The sequence below is a fragment of the Onychomys torridus genome, chromosome 6 (genome assembly GCF_903995425.1).
Source record: "Onychomys torridus chromosome 6, mOncTor1.1, whole genome shotgun sequence".
Taxonomy (NCBI): domain Eukaryota; kingdom Metazoa; phylum Chordata; class Mammalia; order Rodentia; family Cricetidae; genus Onychomys; species Onychomys torridus.
The window spans coordinates 54,011,905-54,036,733 of record NC_050448.1 but is presented as its reverse complement, the minus strand read 5'-3'; the positions used below and the strand labels follow the sequence as shown (position 1 = coordinate 54,036,733).

At 35.3% G+C, this 24,829-nt stretch overlaps 1 protein-coding gene across 3 annotated transcripts in view; it reads right to left on the bottom strand.

Moving 5' to 3' along the window:
* Positions 1–24,829, bottom strand: part of Fstl5 (follistatin like 5) — a 572,741-nt gene that overhangs the window by 51,014 nt on the left and 496,898 nt on the right. For all 3 annotated transcript variants that reach the window (XM_036190876.1, XM_036190875.1, XM_036190878.1), the window contains 2 exons: positions 15,745–15,894; positions 953–1,060 (listed from right to left, as the gene is read on the bottom strand). In XM_036190876.1, the coding sequence (XP_036046769.1) occupies positions 953–1,060; positions 15,745–15,894 (258 nt within the window). The remainder of the gene's footprint in view (positions 1–952; positions 1,061–15,744; positions 15,895–24,829) is intronic.

The following is a 24,829-nucleotide window of genomic DNA, read 5'->3' as shown; positions in this document are numbered from 1 at the left end:
GTAGTTCATAAAAAATTTCCTGCACCCTTGTGCCAGGCAGTGGTGGCGCATGCCTTTAATCCCAGCACTCGGGAGGCAGAGGCAGGCCTCTGTGAGTTTGAGGCCAACCTGGTCTCCAAAGCGAATTCCAAGAAAGGCACAAAGCTACACAGAGAAACCCTGTCTCAAAAAAATTTAAAAAGAAAAATAAATAAATAAATAAAAATTTCCAGCACCCATCTTCTTTCCCCTTAAACTTGTTTCTGAGGATCTGAAGGCTATGGCACAAGGTCACAGTCAATTGTTTTCTTTCTCTGGTTAAGTGACATCATCACGTAAATGACCTCAAAAAGAGACAATAGTCCCACGAGGAACACATCACATCCCCCAATTAAAAGTAAGCCTGTGCTTCTACTACCAAACTCTAGAAGCTAAAGACTATAAAACAGCCTTTGCTCTTGTGGTTATAGTCCATGGTCTCTACCTCATGGCCTCACTCAGAGTACTGAAGCAAGGACACATTTGAACTGTGTCCTTACCTGTCTATTAATGGATGGATGTTTACTGAGGATGTGGCTCAGTTATATCACTAAACCTTCTGGCACACAATTGCTGTGTCATATGAGGCTCTTGACAGAAGCTGCCAGTATGTCTTACAGTTCACAGGTTCTGTTACAGCAACAGCACACAGAGTAAGGAACATTATAATGTTTCTTTTTCTAATGTCATTAACTGTTTACTCTCATTCATTATTTTATTATATAAGTGTAATCTTTAATAAATATTACTTATGATCATCCAAGTCTGAAATTACTAGAGTTTTACTTATGTTTTTCCCTTTTCCAACACATAGACGGTGATTGAAACTACAGTTACTATAAAGAAGAGTGTCGTAGTTAAATGCTCATGAACATCTCTGAATTACCTAAAGGTTTCAAAATCATCACTTCCTCGGGTCCCCTGACATTGTTACCTGTAGAGTTGGTGATGTCTTGTCCATGCTGCCCCAGCTCAGCACCCACACCTGGTCATGTGATTTGTCATAGTGTAATTTAACTGGTACAGGGTCTGTGCTCACTGCCTGTAATCAAGAGCAATTGAAAACAGAAGTTTTAAAACCTTGGCAATATTGGAAAACTATACCAGAAATGAAGGAGGAACCCAGTAATTCAGGAATGAGATTACAATCATATTTGCCCAGACACTTGATTTTTCTATATTCTATTAGAGCAACCTAAATATATTATATTCAATCTCAATTTCTTTCAATATTTGCACAATTTTATTTAGTATTATTTTGTTCAACTGTCTGAATGTGAATTTTGAGTCAAGGAGAGCTGTTTAGAAAATGAAGGTTTATAAATGCTTTGATTTTGACTTTGTATTGTCTTTATCACTGTAACCGTTCATGCCACCATTTCCAAACTGGAACGTGTTATTTAGGACAACCTGACTCCATGTTCCCAGGAATGACCACTCTCATTTGGCTTAACATGAACAGTTTCTTCTTCTTTTTTTTTTATTTGATAACTGAATTGCATGGCATGTCCATTCATGAACTCCAAATGGCAACAGTTTGACCAAGGGGCTTAAATGTACTACCTGGTTATATAAAAGTTACTGTAGTGAGTTATCTAATATCACCAAAAAAATAAACAAAAACAGGGGGTATTTTTTAATTGTTTGTGACATAATTGGTATATGTGTATTTTTCTAACAATATTTATAATATTAAGCATCTACTTTAAATACAATTACCAGAAAACAAATTGTTGCTAGGAAGTCATTTTGCTCTCCCTAATTTCATCCTATTCATATTATAAAACTAACAGCTATAAGGTAATTTATGGTAGTTGTTACTTATATATGCTTTCTAAGTTTATAACATGAAATATGTTATATTCAGTCAAAGTTATCCAATAATGGCAGTGTTTTTTTTCCCCAAAGCTATTTAATATTAGCAAAATTGCCCAAGATGTAACTCACAGTAATATGCAGTTCTTGGTTGATTAGCAAAAGTTAAATTAAAGTTATGGTCAGGCATATGGAAATTGATATTTCAATTTGTATTAGAAATTTAGGTTTATATATTTTTTATATTTTTATAATTCATAATATCTAAGGATTATTAAAATGAGTAGATTTCAGGAAAGAGCTGTTAAAAATTTCTGTACAGATATCTTATCCCTTCCTTCTTGGATGTTATAGTTGTGTCATAGTTTATGGTCCAGCTAAGCAGAAATGTTATGGTGTGGGTACATTAACACTAAAACCACTGAGAAGTAATCCTTTGCTTTGAGAGATACTAAGCTTCCCAGATTCCCAGAGGATGCTCTAGTCTCTGCATTGTAACCACTGAGGTGCTCCACAACTTTTTGAGAATGATACTGATACTGTACTTCACCAACCAAGACAGCCACAGAACATCCTACTTGACTCATTTTCTATGGCCTTCCTGCTTTGAATGCTATCTCGAGAGGATGTTGCTCTATGTTTCTAAGGCATTTTGAGTTAATGAAAAAGTAAGTTCAAATAGGAATAGACAATAGTTAGGGTAGTAGGAGAAAAGGAAGTCTGAATTTTCATTAATGAACTTCAATTTCTGATAAACACATAGAAAGACCCGAACTAGACTTGACATTATTAAAGTAATTAATTAGTTTTATTACTTAAGGAATGGCTATGATTGTATTTACATGACTGTTTGTATCTATGTCAGATGTTGCATTGAAATTTTTTTCTCCTTTTTTTTTCCTTTATTATATTTGTGTCTTAATTTTACACATCAGCCATGGGTTCCCCTCTCCTCCCCCTCCTGCTCCCACCCCCACCTTCCCCCAGCACCTCCCCTCCATTCCCATCTCCTTCAGGGCCAAGACTCCCCTGGGGATTCATTTAAACCTGGTGGATTCGGTACAGGCAGGTCCAGTCCCTTCTTTCCAGGCGGAGCAAAGTATCCCTGTGTAAGCCCAAGGATCCAAACAGCCAGCTCATGCACTAAGGACAGGTCCGGGTCCCATTGCCTGGGTGCCTCCCAAACAGTTCAAGCTATTCAATTGTCTCACTTATCTAGAGGGCCTGCTCCAACTGGGGCTCCACAGCATTCCATTTGTTTGGCTATTTGGGAGGCTACCTAGAAAATGGGACCCCAGGAAAGACACAGGGATCACCCAATGACAGAGAAATGGATGAGATCTACATGAACAACCTGGATGACAGTAGGAGAAATGAAGGGCAAGGTTTGAGGGAAAGAAAGCTTAGGGGAGCAGGAGATCCCAGCTGGATCAAGAACAGAAAGGTAGAAGGAATAACAGACCATGATAAATGATGACCACATGAGAACAGGAATAGGCAGAGTGCTAGAGAGGTCCCCAGAAATCCACAATGATACATCCTCTGTAGACTACTGGCAATGGTCTAGAGAAAGCCTGATCTGACCTAGTCTGGTGATCAGATGGCCAAACACCCTAACAGTCATGCTGGAACTCTAATCCAGTAACTGATGGAAGTGGATGCAGAGATCCTTGGCCAGGCCCCAGGTGGAGCTCCAGGAATCCAATTGTCGAGAAAGAGGAGGGACTGTAAGAGTGTGAATTGTTGAGACCAAGATTGGAAAAACATTGAAATTTTTGCATGTATTCATCAATAAATTGTGAGCAATGAAAGAACTGCCTCCTATCAGTGAAGTGGTGATAAAGAGGATTTCTTTGGCTTTTCATATCTTCTCTTCTATATTGCAAACTTGATTTATATGTGGTTATTACAGCCTAGTTTGCATGCTGTCTGAAATAGAATGTTTATCAGGTTACCAGATTCTGAAGAAATATCTCAGTGTAAACAACAGCAACAACCAGGAAAACATTTTTGATATTTGACTTTTACGAATACAGTAGGACACATGACAAAGGTTTGTAAATGACTGTTTAGGATCAAGAAAAGATTTTAATGGGAATTCCCACTCTGATACAGCTTAGACACTCCTTTTGCTTTTATAAAGCTTTTTCTAGCTAATATCCTACATGGATGCATGGCCATACACAAGGATAAGCAAACTGTGGCTGCCACATCAGAGGCCATCTCCCCTATCTACCAGGTACTGAACTACTTCCCATTAGGGGTATTTCTATGAACACAAAAGATGCTCTGCCTAGATCCTCAGATTTATACCTCATACATATGAATATTTGGGAGACACTGTTCTCCTTTGAAAGATGGCTAAAAAAACTCAAGGAGGCTCCAACATCTGTCTGCATGTGTGTGTAGAAGAAGTACAGTCCACAGTACAGAGCCAGGGAGGCACAGGATATCTTATGTTCATGAACAGTCGTTCTAAAAACCTTCATGTAATATAATAGCAAAACCTTAAGCTTATTTTTCTTATAAAGAACTAATAATACCTATTTTCAAAAATTCTTGTGACTGTTAGGATAAGTAATGAGTGTCTCTGTCTGGTGAACAGTATATACTACTGAACTATTACTGCCACTACTACAAGAACTAGGCTGCATTGCAGCTCACTCACTGGTAGAGGCTTACTTAGCATGCTCTTCCAGGGGCCTTTGCTTTCACATTGTAGATGGGTACACACTAATAAATGTTGAGTTACTTTCATGATTGTGTTATGAACATTACAATGTTTCAGTAATCAAATGAAGATACTGAAGAAAATTAAGGAGCGCAGTCTCTGTCTTTAAAGAATCTACAGAATAGAGGGACTCATGTGGACTTAAAAAAACTCATATGGACTTAGAATGACTTGAAATGTTTGTACATGATTACCTCCTTGGGAGGTTCCTGTACACAGGCTGTCAGTGAAAACACATCTACTCTCTGTTCTCACTATCTATTCCAGAAGGAATAAATATCATGTGTTGACTCTTTACCAAACTTCTGTAGTCATACTTTTAAATTTTATTTTATTTTTTTTAATCCCAGCATCATTAAGTTGTATCACCAAAAAAAATCTATGAACCCCTGATTAGCCAGATGCCGCTTTCTACCTTCTGTCCCAGATTAAAATGCAATGATGCATTCAATATGGTACTTTCAAAATATCATTGATAAGTTCTTTATTTTCTACCTCCAGATAGCCATCCTAGCCCCCCCCCCTATATAGGGTACATAATGAGGCAGTGAAAGTATTCATGCATAAAATGTTTAGAAAACAAATTAGAATAAAAACGTGTTGGGCCCAGCACTCTAAGATGATTCTTAATTCTGTATGATGCATACCAATGTCTCTCTGGCCTTATTTCACATCCTTCACTTTTCTTTCTTAACTTTGGCCTTTTTATGTGTTGTGTTGATGACCCTGTTTTCTCTGTGTAAGTCTGACTTACCTCAGTTGGACCTAGTTGGAAATATTATCAGCCTAAATATCAGAGTTAAATAGAACTTTAAATTAGAAACAAGCCCAAAAACAAGCCTCAAAATTGGTGGCAGTTTTGTGAGCTAATATGATGAGTCAATGTGCAAAGGGTCTGGTGGGTAAGCATGAGGGACTGAATTTAGATCACAAGAAGTTAGACACTGTAGCATTGTCTGTCATCCATGTACTTCTACCAAAAATGGGAGGCAGAGACAAAAGAATCCATGGAGGCTCATGGAGCAACTAGCCCAGAATATGCAGAGGTAAACAAGAGACTTTATCTTGGAGAGGGAGGGCCAACACTAAAGGTTGTCCACTGATCTCCACACATGTGCTGTGTGTCATGTACATTAAGATGTGCAGTTGCATGTATACACACACATGCACACACATTGCAATAGTTAGATAGATAGATAATAGATAGATAGATGGATGGATGGATGGATGGATAGATAGATAGATAGACAAAATCAAATTTATTAAATTAAACAGGGGAATCAAGATGATGCTTCAGAAACACCCATGTGAATAAATCATTATAACAAAACTAATTTAAAGTTCTACTTTTAAATTTTAAATGATCAGAAAACTGAGATATCTACTTTTGAAAAGTAGAAAAGTAGTACTTAGTAAATATATTATTTATTTACCAAGAATAAACCTGTGAACCTGTGGTGCATAACATAAGTTAAGAGTATCTGAACATTTTATAGGGATGACTCCCAACATTCCTGTAAGAATAAACAAGATAGAAAATTATATAGCATGCTAAAGTTAATTTCTGTTATTAAGAAAGTTAATATTGTCCTATTTACCAAAAACTATTATACTATTCACATAGTTTTATGAGTACTTATAAGTAACCAGAGCCTTTAAATTTTGACTATCCTAGTGGACTGCTGTGGGGGTGGCTTCCATTCTTAGTTTCCATTATCAGTCATTATAGGAAATGGTTTTAAAGTGTAATGTGATTATTCCATCATAAGACATAAACAAGTATAAACAAATGTGCTGGGGTCATCTCCCCATGGTTTGTCATCTGTTAACTCAAACAGGAGTTCATGAAGTGGATACCACCTGGAGTGTCCAACTGTTTGACATTGTGACATTATGGCATTTCCAAATATGTTAGGCCAAGTTCATGCCTATTTGGGACTCAAGAACTCCATAAGGCTGGAGGGCCACAGTTGATATGCATAGCTGCACACACTACTTTTTTGTTTATTTGTTTCTAAGTTCAACTACCTCTTCTTACTCCATGAAAATGGTATTTGTTAAAAGACAGTGATGTGGAATGTATGCCTAGAATGTGGTGTACTGGCATGTGCTTAGGTCTCTTCCAAGTTCAGCCTGTGTTGAATTCTACTTTGTGCTTTGGCATAATTTATATTAGCCTATAGATAATGTTTTTTTTCTAGAAAAATCTGTTTTCAGACTCTTCCACCAGAAGCCTCCAGAAACAAAAGCCTATCTCATAATTCTGGAGAAAACCCTTCTTTTAACAACAATAGGGGAACCAATCACAGTTGACTTAGTAAATTTTTATGGCTATGATATTGTTGGTTAATTTTTGCCCTTCTTGACAATAAGCTACAATTTTATGGACAACTATTTGTCTGCTCTGTCTGATGCTATACCAATTCTACTACAACATATTCTCTTAAGCTCTGTTGAAATATCAACCTTTACTGAAGCACTTTTCAAATGCCAAGCATGTTATTGTCCTACATGTACAGCCTCTAGAATGATTTCTAATGTAAGTACTGTGCTCAGTGCTATAGTTTCATGGTGAGCTCAACTCATCTCCTACTTGTTTTGTAAAAATCATTGAAAATATATCGAATATGTGACAGTAAAACCAAGGATTTCATTTGATACACTATAGCTTTATGTAGCCATTGACAGAACCATTCTTTCTATAATATTATAAAAACAGGGTTGAGAGCCAAACTTCATATGTGCTTTCAGATTTAATTCAATTTTTTATATATGTTTATGTCTTTGTTGACCTATAGAAAATAATATTCATATACATAGGTGGTGTATTGAGTCATCGGTCTTTCTTGGGCAAGTACAATAAATACAAAAACCTGAGTGTACAGTGCACTTATCATGGACTCGGTGCATCAGATTCTGTGAAGATGATTCAGTTTCTTAGGGAGAAACAACAGCAATAGCAGCAGCAAGACACAGAAGAAGGGCTGAGACGTGACATGCAGGAACAGCGGAGCACAGCTTGTTTACCAGTCTGACAAGGAGAGTACCAGCTGGCTAATTAAGTGAACCTAATTTAAACTAATGATGTAGATTCCCAAGATAATATGCTAATGGCTGAAGGAGACTGCCGATGATCCCAAGAACACCCCTGAGGTGTCACACTAAGCCTATTCTGCACTCAGGCAGAACAGAATCTTGTTCCATAGAAATGGATATGAGGTCAGTTGTTTACCAGTTAATCAGCTATAAAGCAAAACATCATCTGCATGTCACTCTAGGAAAGAATTGAAACAATTTGACATTTAAAACAATACCAAGTTTAGGGACACTGTTTAATTCTTGTCACCTTATACTTTTGGATACAGACAAAAATGATGTGGATGGATCTACTGAAAACACATCTGTAATTGTTTCTGGATTGTTATCAATTTCAGAGCTAATCTGAAAAGGTTTATATCACAAGAAACTAGTCATTTTTCTAAAGCTAATGTGTGGCAATACGGCTAAAACTTGGGGAAATAAAAAAACAAAACAAAACAACAATAACAACAAAAAAAAAACAACAACAAAAAACCAATCCCAGCACTCCTGGAGAGGTCACAGAAGGATCACTAGTTCATGTATGGCTTGAGCCACTATCTAGATCTCATCTCAAGAACAACAAGGCCTGGATATGTATCTCTGGAGCAGAGACACTTAGGTTGGCCAAGGCCTTTGTGTCAACCCCAGCCCCATATAAGTTACTGTGATGTACTTGAATCAAAGCAGAAACCTTGAAGGACACATTTAATTAAGTGTACTGGCTTTGTTCTTGCTCATTCCAAGAACAATGTATTTGCATCTGGACTGCATTGTAACATTTACAAAACATATAAAGAATTCCATAGCATATTCTCTAGTGTTTAGGAGACAACTAATTTTTGTTATGGATACTATTTTTGTCTTAGTATACTATTTAAGGGATAGAAAAAGACAAGGATACAGGCAGAAAGGATAAAGCATTTGAATTTGGGAAAAAGCAGGTTTCAAATTAGAGCTTAATTGTGGTCAAACCCAAAAAGGAAATATTTTCTAATATTTTCTCTATACTTTACCATTCACAATAAACTTTATGTGCTCTGTCTTTGGATAAAGTTTTAAATAGAAATAACATATTCTATTTAACTTTTAATGAGTAGGAATATTGTCTTTAAATTTGAGCTACATGGATTATTGCTTCATAGCATAGTACTTTATCTAATCTATGAAATCAATCTTTTTAGATTTTTTTTTTTAATTTAAGAAAAATCATGGGGGGATTTAACACTGTAAAAGTTACTGGGAATCAAATCTCCAGGATATACACAGTTTGTTTTTAAGCATGTACATTTTCAACAGTCAAAATTAATACCCTGCTAATGTAATTTAAGACAAATATAAAGACAGATTATTTCACACAGTAGGTAATAGGATTAGGAAACTCATTATCAGAAGATATGAATGAGCTAAAATTATATGTGAAGAGTGAACAGAGAGCTTAAATTAATTCAAAATTACCTAACATTGTTATTTTTTAATAAAGAAATACATGCATTCTAATAGCTTTTCTTTGAATTGAGATGGTGAAGATTTAATTTATTCAGGCAGTACTTGCCTACCAAACTCAAGGCCCAGAGTTCCATCTCTCCTTCTAGAGGAAAATCAAGGTGGGGGCTAATTTTGATGTTATTTAGAGAAAACATGCCTTAATATATATTAGAAAGAGTTAAATATATATCCTAAAAAGGGTTGGGTCAAGGAGGTGGCCCAGTGGTTAAGCATTTATCCTGTTACACAAACAAGGAGGTTGGAGTTGGGACTCCCCAGACCTGCATAGGTGCTGAATGGATGTCAGTTGCTTACAATTCCAGCCTTGCTAAGCAGAGACAGAATATCACTTTTTAATGAATAATTATTCCATTATATCATATGCCACATTTTCTTTATGCATTCATTCACTGAAGGGCATCAGTATTGAGGCCTTATCTCACTTTCAGTACTGTATGTTGATACACAGACTTTCCTTTGCTCTGTCACATAGTGAGGCCATTTTAATTTTGACAAGTCATGGTACTGCATTCCCTGGTAGCTACTCTGTCTACATCCCTAGTTATATTGTGTAAAAGGTCAAATTTTGGCACATTCTTGTCAACATATTCTGCTTGGTTTAATGATAAGTGTGAATATCACTATAGATATCATTTTCATTTTCTTAATATTTCAAATAAGAATCATCCTTTTCTGTGCTTGTTGGCTGCTTCTATACATCCTATAAGGAAATATGTATTCAAATCTTTGGACTTGCTCAAGTCTATTTGCTTATTATTCTGTTAGAATTTTTTGTAGGTTCTAGATATCAATCCCTGTTAGAAATATAAATGGTATATTTATTTAACGTCATGTGCTGTGAAATATTTACAAATGTTTATGCTGCCCCTTGTGTCTACTATTTTTTAATTACCCATTGCTTTGGTTTTTTATCCAAGATGGCATCGGCAAATCTAGTGTACTGTAGCTTTGTGCTTGATTTCTTCTAGAAGTTTATACTTTATGTTTGTCTCCCATTTTTGAGATAATATTGTCTGTGGTGTTGGATAAGGATACAACTTCATTCTTTCTTGTAAGCATATCCACTTTAGTAAAAGCTTAAGATATCTTCACTAAATAGTTCTTCTGATACAATATTTCAAAAATAATTTATGCATATATTTAGGAATTTTTTGAATTTGTATTTACTTCATTGATCTGTATGTCTCTTTCTGAGTATTATTTTGATTACTGTTGCTTTCTATAAAGTTTACAAATAAGAAAATAAAGGTCCTCCAATTTTATTCTTCTTTATTGACATTGATATGGCTCCTTCCGGTGCAGTACAATATTTAGGATGTACTTTTCTACCTCTCTTATCTCTTTCTGTTCAGATTTTGCTTTGAACCCATAGATCACTATAGTTATGATTAACATCTAATAAATATGATGTATTCCAAATCATAGGCATTAGATATATGTCCATTTATTTAGTTAATTACTTATAGCAATATGATAGTTTTACTTATATAAATTTTCACCTCATTTGTTTGTATTAGCTGTTTTATCATTTGATTCTTTGCCAATGAAAATCTTTTAAAATTTTTAGATTATTCACTATTGAACAATCTTAGTAATTTGAGACTTTCACTTTTTTCATTGTCCAGTAGAATAAGTTTGGAGGAATGCTGCTTATCTTTAAGACAACTGAATTTTAGTTTCAACATTTGACTTTACTTGGTATTCATTATCTCATTTACTTCTGTCTATTCCTTACCATATCTTTTTTTTAAACTTCTTTGTGATTAAGAGTCACTGATTAAATATTTTAATTGCTCTCATTCTCTTAAATGATATAAAAAGACAGAGTATTTTTAGAAACGGATGTTAACCTACTGGCTTTAAAGTGCAGTGGCTTTTAAATGCATAACTTTTCGTTTATATTGCTTTCAAATTATAGAGGAAACTCAAAATTAACTTTGGAAAAGTATAATCACTAGTTCTTACTATTGGCCATCAATTTACCTGTATTGAAATGATTCTTTATTTAGTCTGTCAAGTGAATGAGTCTTCATTTCACCAGCTTTTTGGGTGGAATTTCAGGTCAATACCAGGGGTAATGAACACAATGGGCTTTTGCTTAAGTAGGAAAGCCTTAAATTTTCTCTCATTTTTAAAAGACAATTTTTTTTCCTGGATATAGGATTATTGTTCAAGAATTGTTCCTTTCTTTCCATTCTCCCTTCCCTCATGTCTAGCCTCTATTTTCTCTTCTTAAAGATTTATTAGTTAAACTTTTAGTGTGTATACATATGTTTGTGTATACATGTGTGTGCGCACACATGTTTGGGGGAGTACTTACATACACGCATGCAGAGGCTAGAGGAGAACACTGTTTTTCCCTAACACTCTGTCTATTCACTCCAGACAGGTTCTGTTACTAAACATGAAGCTTGCCATTTAGCTAGGCTGTCTGGCTAGGGAGCTCCAGGAACATATCTCTCTCTACATCTCCTCTCCCAACACTGGCCACGTTCAGCTTTTTTGTTTATAAGTAGATGCTAGATGTTCAAATTCAAGTCCTGGTACTTGGACAGCAAGTGAACCTGCTTTTGCCTTCCTTTAATACTTTTAATCCTTGCATCTTACTTTGACACATTCTAATGAGATACTACTTAACTGACAGTGACCAGTTAGGGAGCCTTTGTATTTCTCTTGCTTTTAAGGTCCATACAGAGTTGCACAAGATATCATGGTGTTAACCACTTTGAAGTCTTCCTTGGAGATTAATAAACTCCTGGGTATTTGTACAGGTGTTTCCTTTGACTATAAAATTGTGACCTGCTAATTTTCTCAATGTTCTACCATTTCATTTCTGCAGCTTTTGCTTTTGGAATGTCTGTATGTCTATCAGAATTGTAGTGTCTCTTGGGTCCTAGAGGTTACATTGATGTATCCATCTATTTTCTTTCTCTTCATCACCCTCAACCATTTTCACTTTTTTAAGTTCAGAAACAGTATTTCCAAAAATGTTACACTTGCCAATGACTACCAATAGTGTGCAGAAATGTTAAACTTTTATATAATGTGTGTATTTGTGTGTGGATGCATGCATGCTGTGTCTCACATATGGAGGCAGGAGGACAAATTTGTGGAGTATACACTACACACTGTCCTCCCACCAGTCAGTTCTGGAGATCAAACTTAACTTTGGTAGCATGGGCTTTGACTCATGCAAGGTGACATTTTATTACAATTAAACCTTAACCAGAAAGTATATCCCATTGAAAGTTAAATTTTGATATATCATGGATATAACCATTTCTTTGTTCATTATCACATGAAATTTAGTGTTTAAGTAAGTTTTCTCATTCTGAATCTGAACAATTTCAGTTTCAATTTCAATTTTAGTTCATTTTTGTGGTGAAGTACAAATTTCTGCAAAATAGACAAAAAAAATCAACCTGGACTGTGGTTTTGAAATCTGTCCAGTGGATTTGAACAGTACCCAAAGATTTGATTTCTCCTGCTCAGTCTTTCAGGGATGATGTGGCTTCACTCATTTCTTGTGTATCTCTGAAGAAGCCCTCAGGTCCATTTGCTTCCTCCACACACAGTGATTTACCACTTCTCCACACCAGCATTGCATTGCTGTTGGATAGTATGCCTGCACTATTATTAATTCAGAACTGCTTTTGTGTTTTAACTTTGCATAAAGTTCTATTGCCCTTATTTAAAATGATATTTAGCATTGTTTTAATGTTTGTTTCAATCTGATTAAATTTTAGGTTACACTGTAGCATTTTTTAATTACAAAGTTGATTGCAATGCAAAAACTTTTTGTTTACTTAAAAAATATTATGTCTTTCTGGAGTCTTTGATGGAGTTGAAGACTTGATATAGTTTCAGTTTTCCTTAAATATGATAGAAAGTAAATTAGGCATAAAATTTTGGATTTACTAAGATAGGTAGAATATGGAGTATTTTCATTAAATTTACCAGACACAAATAAATTGAAATTTATTACATTGTGAAAAAAATTAACACCTAAAAGAAGTTATTCCCAGTTTTAAAATCTCACATAAATGTATAATTATGAGAAATAATACAACCAAAGAAATATTTTTCTAATTTTACTAGCATATTCATCATTGTGCTAATTAGAACTTTTAATTTTTTTCATAGAAATTAACCACTAATATAAACACATGCTATTTTTAAAATTTTTAACCATATGTTTCCAAAATTTGCCCATTAACATTAAACACATGCCCCAAACCTTAAAAACGTTGCTTCTCATATATACACTATGATTCATCTCTAGAAATAGTTTACCTCTAGGCACATAAGAGCCCTTTATTTGAAGCTTAGGATCATTCTAAACAATTTCTCTATGTGAAAAAATTATCAAATTATCAACTGACAGCATGCATATCCAGTGACAATGACTCTGCAATCTGATCCTACAGAAAACTACAAAATGCCTTGATTGCAGATTTAGAGGTTATAATTGGTTTTACATTGGTGAAAATATAAGTACATACTCCATAATTATGAATAATTAATTGTAGTCAATTTATTACATCAAAATAATAATGCAAACAAAATCTACATAGAAATAAATCTCTGCTGCTGTAATAATTACCAGACTTAGGAGATAGAATAAAATAATACCCACTATCCATTTCCATTCACATAATGTCCAAAATCTGGCAAGAAAAATGGTGGCAAAATATATGCAATTACATATTTGGGTAAGATTATTATGAAGGGGTAATAATACTATCATTATTTCAAAAACATATTCATAAAAATCCATTTAGACTCACATATAATTCTCTAATCTAGGTCTTGAAGTTGAGGTGAAAAGCCTCCACAGAGTTGTGTCAGAATCTACTTTCTCTGTTTTAGAATTGCATGAGTTCTTACAATTTCCTTGAAATTTATAGATATAACAGGGACTTAGAAAATAATTACTTATGTAATCATTGCATAGCATTTGGTCATTTTATTATCCATTATTTCTATTAATTTTTAATTTGACATTATTGTCTGAAGGCAAAATTATATGAATAATAAGTGATGTTGGCTTTTTCCCCTTTTGAATATCTAGTAGGAAATATATATTCAGTAAGTGTTAGTCTCTACTTAAAATTGAATTTAAAGACCAACTTGATTAATCTCAGATCATGCATCTAATTTTAAAATTTTGGCAAAGAGTCCTGATCATTTCAGACCAAATGCTTCTAATTTACACTGGCCTATCTCAGAGTAAATCAAAATAAAACTACTCTTGTCAAAATTCAAGAGCCTCAAAATCACATACAAATGAACTGTAACATACAAGCTATTTGTTCTCATAATAGGTAAGGGAGCATTACATTGGAGAGCCATAATAAATGTGTGAGTCCAGGAGACTTAGAATTTTCTATTAGAATACCTATTTATGATTTTGTTCAAGATTTCACTATCCATTCTCACATCAGAATATAAACCATCAGACTAAATGTCAGTGAAGAACTTAGATTCTGGCAGGCAGCAGATCCTTGTATTAGAACCAATTCCATTCATTTATTTAAAGCCAATACATCTTATAATAGCAATCAATCCATGAATATAACATGAATAGAGGGATGATTGGCTGGCTGGCTGGCTGGCTGACTGGATGAATTCATGTGGGGTGTTAATAACACTATTACTTTTTCATCTTTGTACTTCTTAGCAATTTTTATTCCTTTAGATAGAATCAAGATATGTGGGCTAATTTCATAGCAATATTGACTATAAAGCTTATCTATACATATAAGTGATAGTTTGGCTCCATTTTGTCTAAGGCACATTGGTCTGCTATAATTGCTTAAACCGAATGAATTTATTTGAGCTTCAATGTTACTCTAAAATATAAACAGTGATTATGCCCATTTAAGAAGAATGTGTATTTCATAATGCTGGTTTGAGTTTATTTGCTTTTCTGTACTGAGGCCAAAGATCTTAACCATTCAGGTATAAATTTTGGACACAGATATTCAAGATATAATACCTTCTATGTGTTATTTTATGTTTGAATTTGAGCAAATTGTCTCATAACATAGTCTTGGAAGGAATAAAAACTGAGTCATGGTGGTTCATACTGGACACATGGCCTAAACATATTGTGATTTCATCATCATGGCAGGGTCTAGTAAATGCTGGATTCTGTATCATTGACCTATGGACCTGATTTATTATTTATAGTGATTTAATATTCTTTTACTAACTTGTGAATTTCAATGTTATCTCAGCTTTTGTTAAGATAATAACTAGGGATATCTCTGTTGGCTACCAAACATGATTTTTCCTGTGTGCGAATAGAATAAAGAAATAAAAAGGCAATTAATCATGTTAATATTACATATGAGTCCAAAATTCAAATATTATAAAATAAAAGATGTTGAAAAAATTTCCCTTAATTCACTAGATCCAAAGAGAAGAGTTAGAAGAAAACTCTTGGAAGACATAAATGTTTTAGTCATCCAAGTAATGAAAGACATGTGTAATAATTAAGTGGCAGTAGAACAGTTAGGTGGTAGAGACTCTGAGATGAATGCAAATATTTCTTTTTAAGTTTCATTTTCAAAAGTAGCAATCAATCATACCTGAACAACTTTTTGGGACTGCACATCAACAATTAAGATTCTATCCAAAGTTGGCTGAGCAACATAAATGAACTTGTCTTTGACATTAACAGCAGAAGCCCACACACATCTCTGTACTTCATCCTCTTCATCTTTGGGACAGACTTCATCCTTTAGTTTAGGAAACAGAAAAACAAATTAAGTCCTATATTATAACATGGTAATGAAGTATCTTGAGGAAAACTAATATTTAGTGATTTAGTACACTCAACATTAAATGTTGAATATTCCAATAAGAAAAGTGACAATGGAATGAAGAGAAAATTTAAGTTCATTGCAGATGTATAGAAAACAATATAAGTAAGATTCCAGATCCCGAGACTAAGTAGAGAAGCAGAAAAAGAAAAAGAAAAAGAAAAAAAACAAAACAAAACAAAAACACTGACATGATTTCCCATGATTATGAGGAAGGATTTTATTGTGGATAAGAGAGAGAAAATATACAGGGGCATGTAGAAGAGTCCAGAGCATAGAGAAAAAGAATCAGGTTGGACACGGCCAGGCGTAGGGAGTGAGAATCATAGAGAATAACAAGAAAGAAAATAGTGAGGATAGCCAAGTCATGGGAAAAAACTTGCCATTACACAGGGAATGAATGAAGGGTATCTACAAAGATGAAAGCCCGTGAATTGCAATAATCTCTGTGTGGTTAAGGGCTGAAGAGCCCTGGAGGCTAGCATGAACTTTGATATGTTGAAAGGTGTCATAGGCATATGCCAATAAAGAAATATATCCCTCTGCCAGAGGCAAGGAGAATGACTTTTTTCAGCAGTCAGGAACCCATTTTAAAATTCCTGAAGAACGCTGACTTTATTTAACTGCCAAAACATCCTTCTGTAGTCCAGTTTGAGCTGAGCCTCCACTCCATTTTGGAAAGAATCAATGGGCTTGCCTTTCTGTGAAGGTGATGGAGTATCCTTTGGACTTGATATCCAGTTACTTATTTTACTAATGAAATGCAGACCCCTTTCATTTTTATTGTTTGTCTATTCACTCAATGTTTAACAAAAACATAATAAATCTAATTTTCTTCTAAGACCTCCCAGTGTCAAGTATCTTTAAGAGAACAAATATCATGCAAAGATACATTCAGTTTCTCTATCTTCTTTTTCCCCCTTTTAAATTGAAAATGGATTTTTCTCTCAAGCAATACATCCCAGTCACAGGTTCACCTCCCTCCACTCCTCTTAGCACCCAGACACCTCCCCTGTCTCTCAGATCCACTCCTTATCCTTATCCTCTTCAGAAAAGAGTAGGCCCCTAAGAGATGATAGATAAAAAGGACAAAACCAGATACAATAGGACAAGGCAAAAGCCCTCATGTCAAGGCTGGACAAGACAAACCAACAGGAGGAAAAGAGTCCCAAGAGCAGGCAACAAAGTAAGAAACACACCCACCCCCACTGTTAGAGACCTACAAAAGCACCAAGCAAACATGACAAAATGCCACCAGCTGCCTCAGTGTACTAGAGTTCTGACTGTACACACATGCACAAAAATCTGATGAATGACCATTGTACAGATTTACATGGGTTTTTATTTAGGACTGACAATTGCTGCTAATGTCAACTTTCTTTTATTTGTATACTCTTACACACAGTATTGTACACTATCAAATCCCAAACTACTTTAGAGTACCTGATTTCTTCTCTAATTCATACAAAATAGTGTTCCTTGGATGTTCCATTTAATGTCCTTGATTAAAAGGATTTGACAAAACTAATGATAATATCCACACCAGACATGTCTGATTACATTAATATCTAATAATACAATATAGCTCAGGTAGCACACCCATTGCAGGTAGTTTGCAAGTTTGTCTTAAAATCTGCAATGCAATGGAAATACCAGAGCACTTCATAATGGAGTATTTGTGGTTTACAGTTTATATTATGCAACATCAGGTGTAACTCAAGGAGGACATAGAGCATCTGCCAGCTGAAATAATTTCAGTTTGTAAGGTTCAGGAATATCCCAGTTCCCTATTCTTTAAGGCATTCTATTCTTCACAGAATAACCTGTAAATAACCTACAATCCAAGCAGTCAGTTTTGAATGATTCAGATAGCTCTGGGTTAGGCAATGAACGTTGTTTAATAACTTGCAGCACAATGGTTGTTTAGCAGTGGGGCCATGGAGAGTGTCATGGCAGATTTAAGAGGTCACGCCAAGCTGGAGGCAGAACCTATTTAAAACAGAGTGTAGTTTTGAAATTTCACTCATTGGTTTCCATGAAACACCTGGGTAACTTTTCTTCACAACTGTACTGAATGTCACTGACAAGACCCTACGTTTTTGAGAGATAAACACCAGATAAAATATTTATAGAGGTACAGAGTGCTGGGAGGGAAGTTAGACCTAAGGTTGATATCTGATGAAAGGCCCTGAATATAAGGAAATTGTTTACAAATGTGTTGCTCTTGTGTAAAATCTTCCCACTGAATCTGCAGAAGTAATACAATGTGAATGATCTGGCACATAGCTGTCAGGCAAACAACTGCCAGACCTGGAGCGATTTCCACAGCGGTGGTGCTTCAGAACAATTCAACAGTAAACTAAATTGCTAAACTTGGGAATGATTTTCTATTTGTATGCCATTCCCAAAAGGCACCCCAACCAGACTTGTAATCATTTTCAAAAAGCCATTAGGAGCTTTCTCACAGACACCTTGACTTTCCTTTACTTTGCCTATGTTGTTATTTCTGATTAAAGTCTTTTAGGTTCCACTTAATGATAATGCTACTCTTCTTCAGATTAAACATATTAGTACTTATATTTGTGGGTGGCGATTATAGAGAGATATTATCCCCTTGTATTAAGCATTTAATGGGAAAAGATGAAAATACCAACAATAAAAACAACATTTAAATAATATATGCTAATAGGATAAGAGTTAGAAAAAATATGATTCTAGTTCAAAATTAGAACTTATTCTGGTTGGGTCACTTCCATATTAAATCCTATATTTCATGTATATCTGTTATGTTATCCCAAAACATTAATGGTCTATGAGATTTATGCTAGCTATGTTAGAAATTATAATTTTGTAGTTTAATAGCACTGTTGGTACCTTCTTTGCAGGACCTTAATAAGTCAAACTGGAAATTATATCCACTTGTTTAAAATTGTGAATTCACCCATTTTTTTTTTTTATATTGTCTACCCATTACAACAATTTGGCCTCAAATATCTACTTTACTGTCTTCCCTCTTATTCTTCATACTCCTAGCTTCAGCAAATCTTGCATTACTGTCCTTGGGACAGACAATTTTATTTTTTCATTTGCATTAAGTACTCCCATGTTTCCATCACTCAACAAGTTTCTACTAATAGTTTGTCTTCCTTTGTACTTTCTTCTTTGTTTCCTTCCTTCCTGTCACTGATTTTTTTTTTTTTGAGACAAGATCTTATATATCCCAAGATGACCTTCACCTCTATATGTAGCCAAAGATGGCTTTGAACTCCCATTCCTCCTGCCTCTACTATCCATGAGTCACTGTGCTTGGTATGCAGTGCTAAAGATTGAACCTCGGGAGTCAAGGTTAAAAGGCAGGCACTATACTATTGAGGTACATGTCCAGGCCCCTGGAGTCTTTCTTTCTCCTCTCTCTGATCTTAGGATACTTGCCCACACTTCCATGTTTTCAGCAATGCTAACAACGCATTACCTCCTCAAGTTAAACTACAAATTATGAACCACTTAATTAAATTAATTTGCTTTTCCACTCGAAACATGCATTTTATCTTATTCAATCTTTTGAGAACATTACAGAATCATAATTCTTTTTTCTTGATGGAGGGGGTCTCTGCCACCACCAAAGCCAGTAGAAAAATGATCCACAGGACTTAAAATAGTTTGGTTCAGCATGACTCTATAGCCAGTGATAGTTCAAACTTTGACAGTGCAACCAACAGTTGTTTATTTTAGGCTTTTTAAAGCACAGGACAATTTGGTAAACTTTGTCTAGTGATAATTAGCTCAATTCCATGTGCACAACAAGCTTAAAACATGACTACATGGAAACTCTTCATAAAGTAGGAGTGACATCTTCCGTAATAGTAATTTCTATAGATTAACTAAAAGAAAAACAGACTCAGATTAAACAAGCTAATGATAAGGATCTGTGGGGAAGAAGGATAGAACTACAGATTGATTGAAACAAACAAGCTCAAGATAAGGGTCTAGGAGAATCAGTGTGTTCTGGCCACACAGATAGCGCAAAAGTCACCAGGCTATTTATTAATCATGTCTGTTCCCAGCCTTCTAGGTGGAAAACAGTTATAACTTGTGTTTAACAGTTCTAGCTCACCTAGCGCTTATCTGTGAACACAAGGGCTTCCATGCCTCTTCTACTTCACCTTCCCCGCTAAGTTCATCATACTTAAAGCTAACCCCTTTATATCACCTTCTTTAGAGGACAGTTTTTCAAAGCCAGCAGAGAACTTAGAATTTTAGATCTGAGGATGGGGAGATGGCAGCCATGATTATGGCAAATATTTTCCAAATATTGTTGGTGATCATGTAGGGTGACCCACAGCATTATTTAACTCTAGCTCCAGTAGATGTTACATACTTCACTCACCTGGGCATACATCCTGAACACACACATAAACACATATATGAAGTTAAAAGAAAAGTTTAAGAAAGAAAATAATGAAGTTTAGTTCTTTAGAAAGAGAGGCTAAACTTTCAATCTTCTGTCTCAGGCTCCTAAGTAGCTAGGGTTATAGAACCTGATCACCAGGCTCATACCAACCACTAGTTTTCAGTTCTTGGACTGCTTTAATTGAGTAGCTACTATGTGCCTGATATGGTGCAGAGCTTTACTTGCAAATAAAGCATAATTATGAAAGCAGGCTTATTATTTTCTTGTGCAAATATTCTTTCATTACTGTGAGACAGGGCCAGAAAATAAGGGGCCTAGAAACACATTCAGTCTACTGTCTATTTCACTATCAACCAGGAGTTAAAACTGTTTTTTTTAAACATGGTTGTTTTTTTTTTAATTTATTTATTATATTTGTGTTTTAATTTTATATATCAGCCATGGGTTCCCCTGTCCTCCCCCCTCCCTGCCCCCACCCCCACTTTTCCCCCAGCCCCTCTCATCCATTCCCATCTCCTCCAGGGCCAAGACATTGTTTAAAGAACAAAATAAAATAGAAAGAAGATAACAGATTCATAATGTGTAAAGCATGCATAAGATTCAGGTTTCTGTAAATAAACTGTCTTTGAAATAGAGCTACATTAACACATTCATTTAAGAGAAAAAAAATGGCTGCCTTTCTGCTTCAGTGGCTAAGAATCCATGGGCTGCAAAGCCTAAAAGACTTGGCTGTGTAGAAAATTTTGCCGATTTCTGATTTTATACAATCCCTACCATAGTTAGAAGGTTAGTTCTTAATTAAATTCTTTTTGATCCTGGTAGCTTTATTTTCTCCTAATTGTGGAAAACCAGAGCTCAAATCTGGATTCCTTAATCCATTTCCTATATGCTAGGCGGTCATCATACCTACGACCTACTATGATTGCATGACACAAGTGAGTAATCTCTGGTTATCCCATTATCAGACCTCTTTGCATTTAAATCTTTCCAGAAAAAAAACTGTAAAGTGTATAGTATGGAACAAACATTATACATAAAAAGGAATACATAAAGTGGTGAAAATTTGAATCAAAACTCAAAGATTAGGTAACTTATTTGCTATGTGGGGGCATAGATAGGCAGATAGATAGAGAAAATAAAGCTTGGTTTATGTTAGGGAAACTCAAAAAATAAAAAGAAAGAAGGAAAGAAAAGAAAAAGAGAGAAAGAAAGAGAGAGAGAGGAAGGAAGGAAGGAAGGAAGAAAAGAAAGAAAGAAAGAAAGAAAGAAAGAAAGAAAGAAAGAAAGAAAGAAAGAAAGAAAGAAAGAGGGAGGTAGGAAAATTGAGGTTGCAGTTCCATAAAGTATTAGATGTAAAGGAACAGGGACAGAGAAAAATTGAGAATGAAACTCATTTCTAAACACACACTCACACACACACGTGTGAGTGTGCGTGTGTGTGTGTGTGTGTGTGTGTGTGTGTGTGTGTGTGTGTATGAATAATGGTATGTAAAATAGCCTGACAATTAGGAGTGAAAAGGAAAGTGTAACTTATAGTATGTAAAGACTGACATATGTAACAGTAAGAGATTAGAGAGTGCTGAGACTAATTAAAAGCCAGGCCAGTTTCTCTCAGTTATAAAGAGAGGTTATCTGGTGGTCTGAATAGTCGGTACAATCACTGTTTTATACAATTTAAAGAGCTGTGAATGAAAAGGTTGACACTAGTATGATGACCCATAACAGTGTGTTAGCGGCACATGAGGTGTCCTAAGATTTGCACAAATTATCTTGGACATTGAATTAAATAAGCAGCAGCATGCATTCATCCTAGAGTGTGTTGTAGATAGCCATAGGTAGACAGGGGAACAATGAAAAGGTGTTGGAGCAAAGAAGCCAGGGGCTGACATCTTAATTAAAAAGGTACACATAAGCACTTAGGTGGAAAGCGTGCAAGCTTCTGCACACTGTTCTTGTTGCTTGTCAGTAGTTGCTGACCAGACACTGGTTTGAGCAGCTTTGCCTTATCTCACTTTTGTGCTTTTCCACCAAGCAGTTTGCCTAGGCCTGAGAATTCCCTCCATTGGCAAGAATGAGAAGTAGAATTGGGAGAGTTGTACTCACTGCTGACAATTTATGAGTCACTGCACTCTCTTGTTCCTTAAAGCTACAAATTCTGTACATCACTTCAGAGAATAAAGATGAGGGACCACTGTGTTTCATTATGCACTAATGATTCCTTCCTAGCATACGTGTTTTGTAAACTAATAGTATTTTTGTTTGTTTGGTTTTGGTTTTTCAAGACAGAGTTTCTCTGTGTAGTTTTGGTGCCTGTTCTGGATCTTGCTCTGTAGACTAGGCTGGCCTTGAACTCACAGAGCTCTGCCTGGCTCTGCCTCCCGAGTGCTGGTGTTAAAGGCATGTGCCACCACTGCCCAGCAAACTAATGGGATTAATTGAGCCAAATAATTTTACTAAAATCATTTTATTGTAAAGAACTTCCAAACAATAAACAGCAGACAGCTGGACTGATGTAGCCCCTCAAACAAGAAGTTGGCCAAACCCAGTCTTTACATATAGACAAACCTCTTTATATACATACGCTAATTGTACAGAAATCCACAAAACATGCAATTCAATTTACACTGTCTTCAATAGGCTTTCTTACTCTAAGTATATTTCATTAAAAAAATAGAAACAATGATTTCCCTCAGCTCTTGAAAACACACCACCCATTTTCTTAATCAATGTGTTTTCAATGTGGAGTTGGTCTCTATAGTCCCATTTTCTGCACGTGGACCTTCTATCACAATGTGTCTCAGGGATTTTCTTGCTTAGAGTTCTTCAGAGTTTATATTTGTATCCAACAGTTTGGCAAAACCATATCCTGTTGTACACAATGAAAATATTAGCCTCTGGAAAATTTACTAAATATGAGGTACAAAATTTGGGGCATGAATATGTATTTAAATCTTACTTGTGATAGATAATCAATGGATCAAGATTTAGTCTTTTATGTGCCATCTTTTTAGTCACAGTCTAGGAAGTCTAACTCTACAGCAGTCCTAACCATAATGTGGTCTGTGCATTGCGGTCTTTTAGACCACTATCAGTAACTAAACTAAAACTAACCTATAGTTTAAAACAGCTGATTAGTGCCTCCTGCATTCTTGAATAGAGCAGGCTTGAGTGTATGTTATTGGATTATCTGGAGGATTTCATTTGCACCAACTACTTACTAACCAAAAGCAAACAAGTAAAATTACATTGAGCTCCTGTGTCACAAATTCTCTCTTAAAAATATATGTGTGCTATATTCACATATGTGATAACAATTTGATTTCACTATGTCAATAAAATAATAAAGTCATACATGGAAAATCGTGTGATAGGATACAAACTTTTTTTGGCTGGGTGATTTGTTCAATTTCTGATAAATAGATAATATAAAATAAACATTTAAAATTGCATCAAAATATATAGTTCTCTGTTATAATGGTATTTCTTACAGCCTTTTAGAAATATGTGTATATAAAAGTCTGTGTACATATGTATATTGGTGAAATTATTAAGGCCACTCCATGTAGTTAAAAGGGAGGTTTATTTTGTGGGGTAACTTACAAATGAAGGGATAGTTGGTAGGGTCTGGCAAAGTTCTCTGGAGAACTCTGTTCCATCTACCTCTTGCATCAAGGGCCCCAGAACCAAGAGAGACCACTCCTCTCCATCCTGCTTCCTCCGTCGGCCCTGCCTTGTGGGTGTGACCATTACCGAAGCCTCAGTGGGAGTTGGAACTTCCAGGCCAATGCTGGGATGGCTACCCACTACATATGTATATTATCTGCCTGAGCTATTTGTAAATATTCTAGTTATAATATTTTTTGAATGCTGATTTGCACAATGACTACAACTTATATTTAAAATAAACTATTAAGTAATTTAGCACCAAAGACATTTTACTTTCCCTCTTTTGCTGCTGTGGATGAAAACTCAAGGATTTGCTTTCATTAGGCAAGGGCTCTATCACTGAGCTATAACTAGGACTCTGAGGATAACATGCTCATTTTTTAAAAATACTAACAGGAACTGAAATACAAATATTTTCCTCCATCTTCTAATTGGTATCACTGCTTATAACTCAAACAATATACCACCCACCTTCAAAAATGGAGTACATGAATTTGATACATTCTATTGAAGACTTCATTTATGTCCATGTAAGCCAGAGCACTTTTGGACAGACAATATAGGGGCTATTTTTCCCTGCATTGAGGCCGCACTAGAATACTACTTATTGTATGGTTTTGATTTTAGGACACCGAAAGAACAAAGAATACACTACAGAAATTCTTACTTTCAACCTAATCAAAATACGTTTATGTATTTTACTGTCAGTGTAAAAGTTAGGCTGAGGGCAGTGTGCAGGCAGAATTCAATGCTGGAAAGGGAAAGCAGAACAAT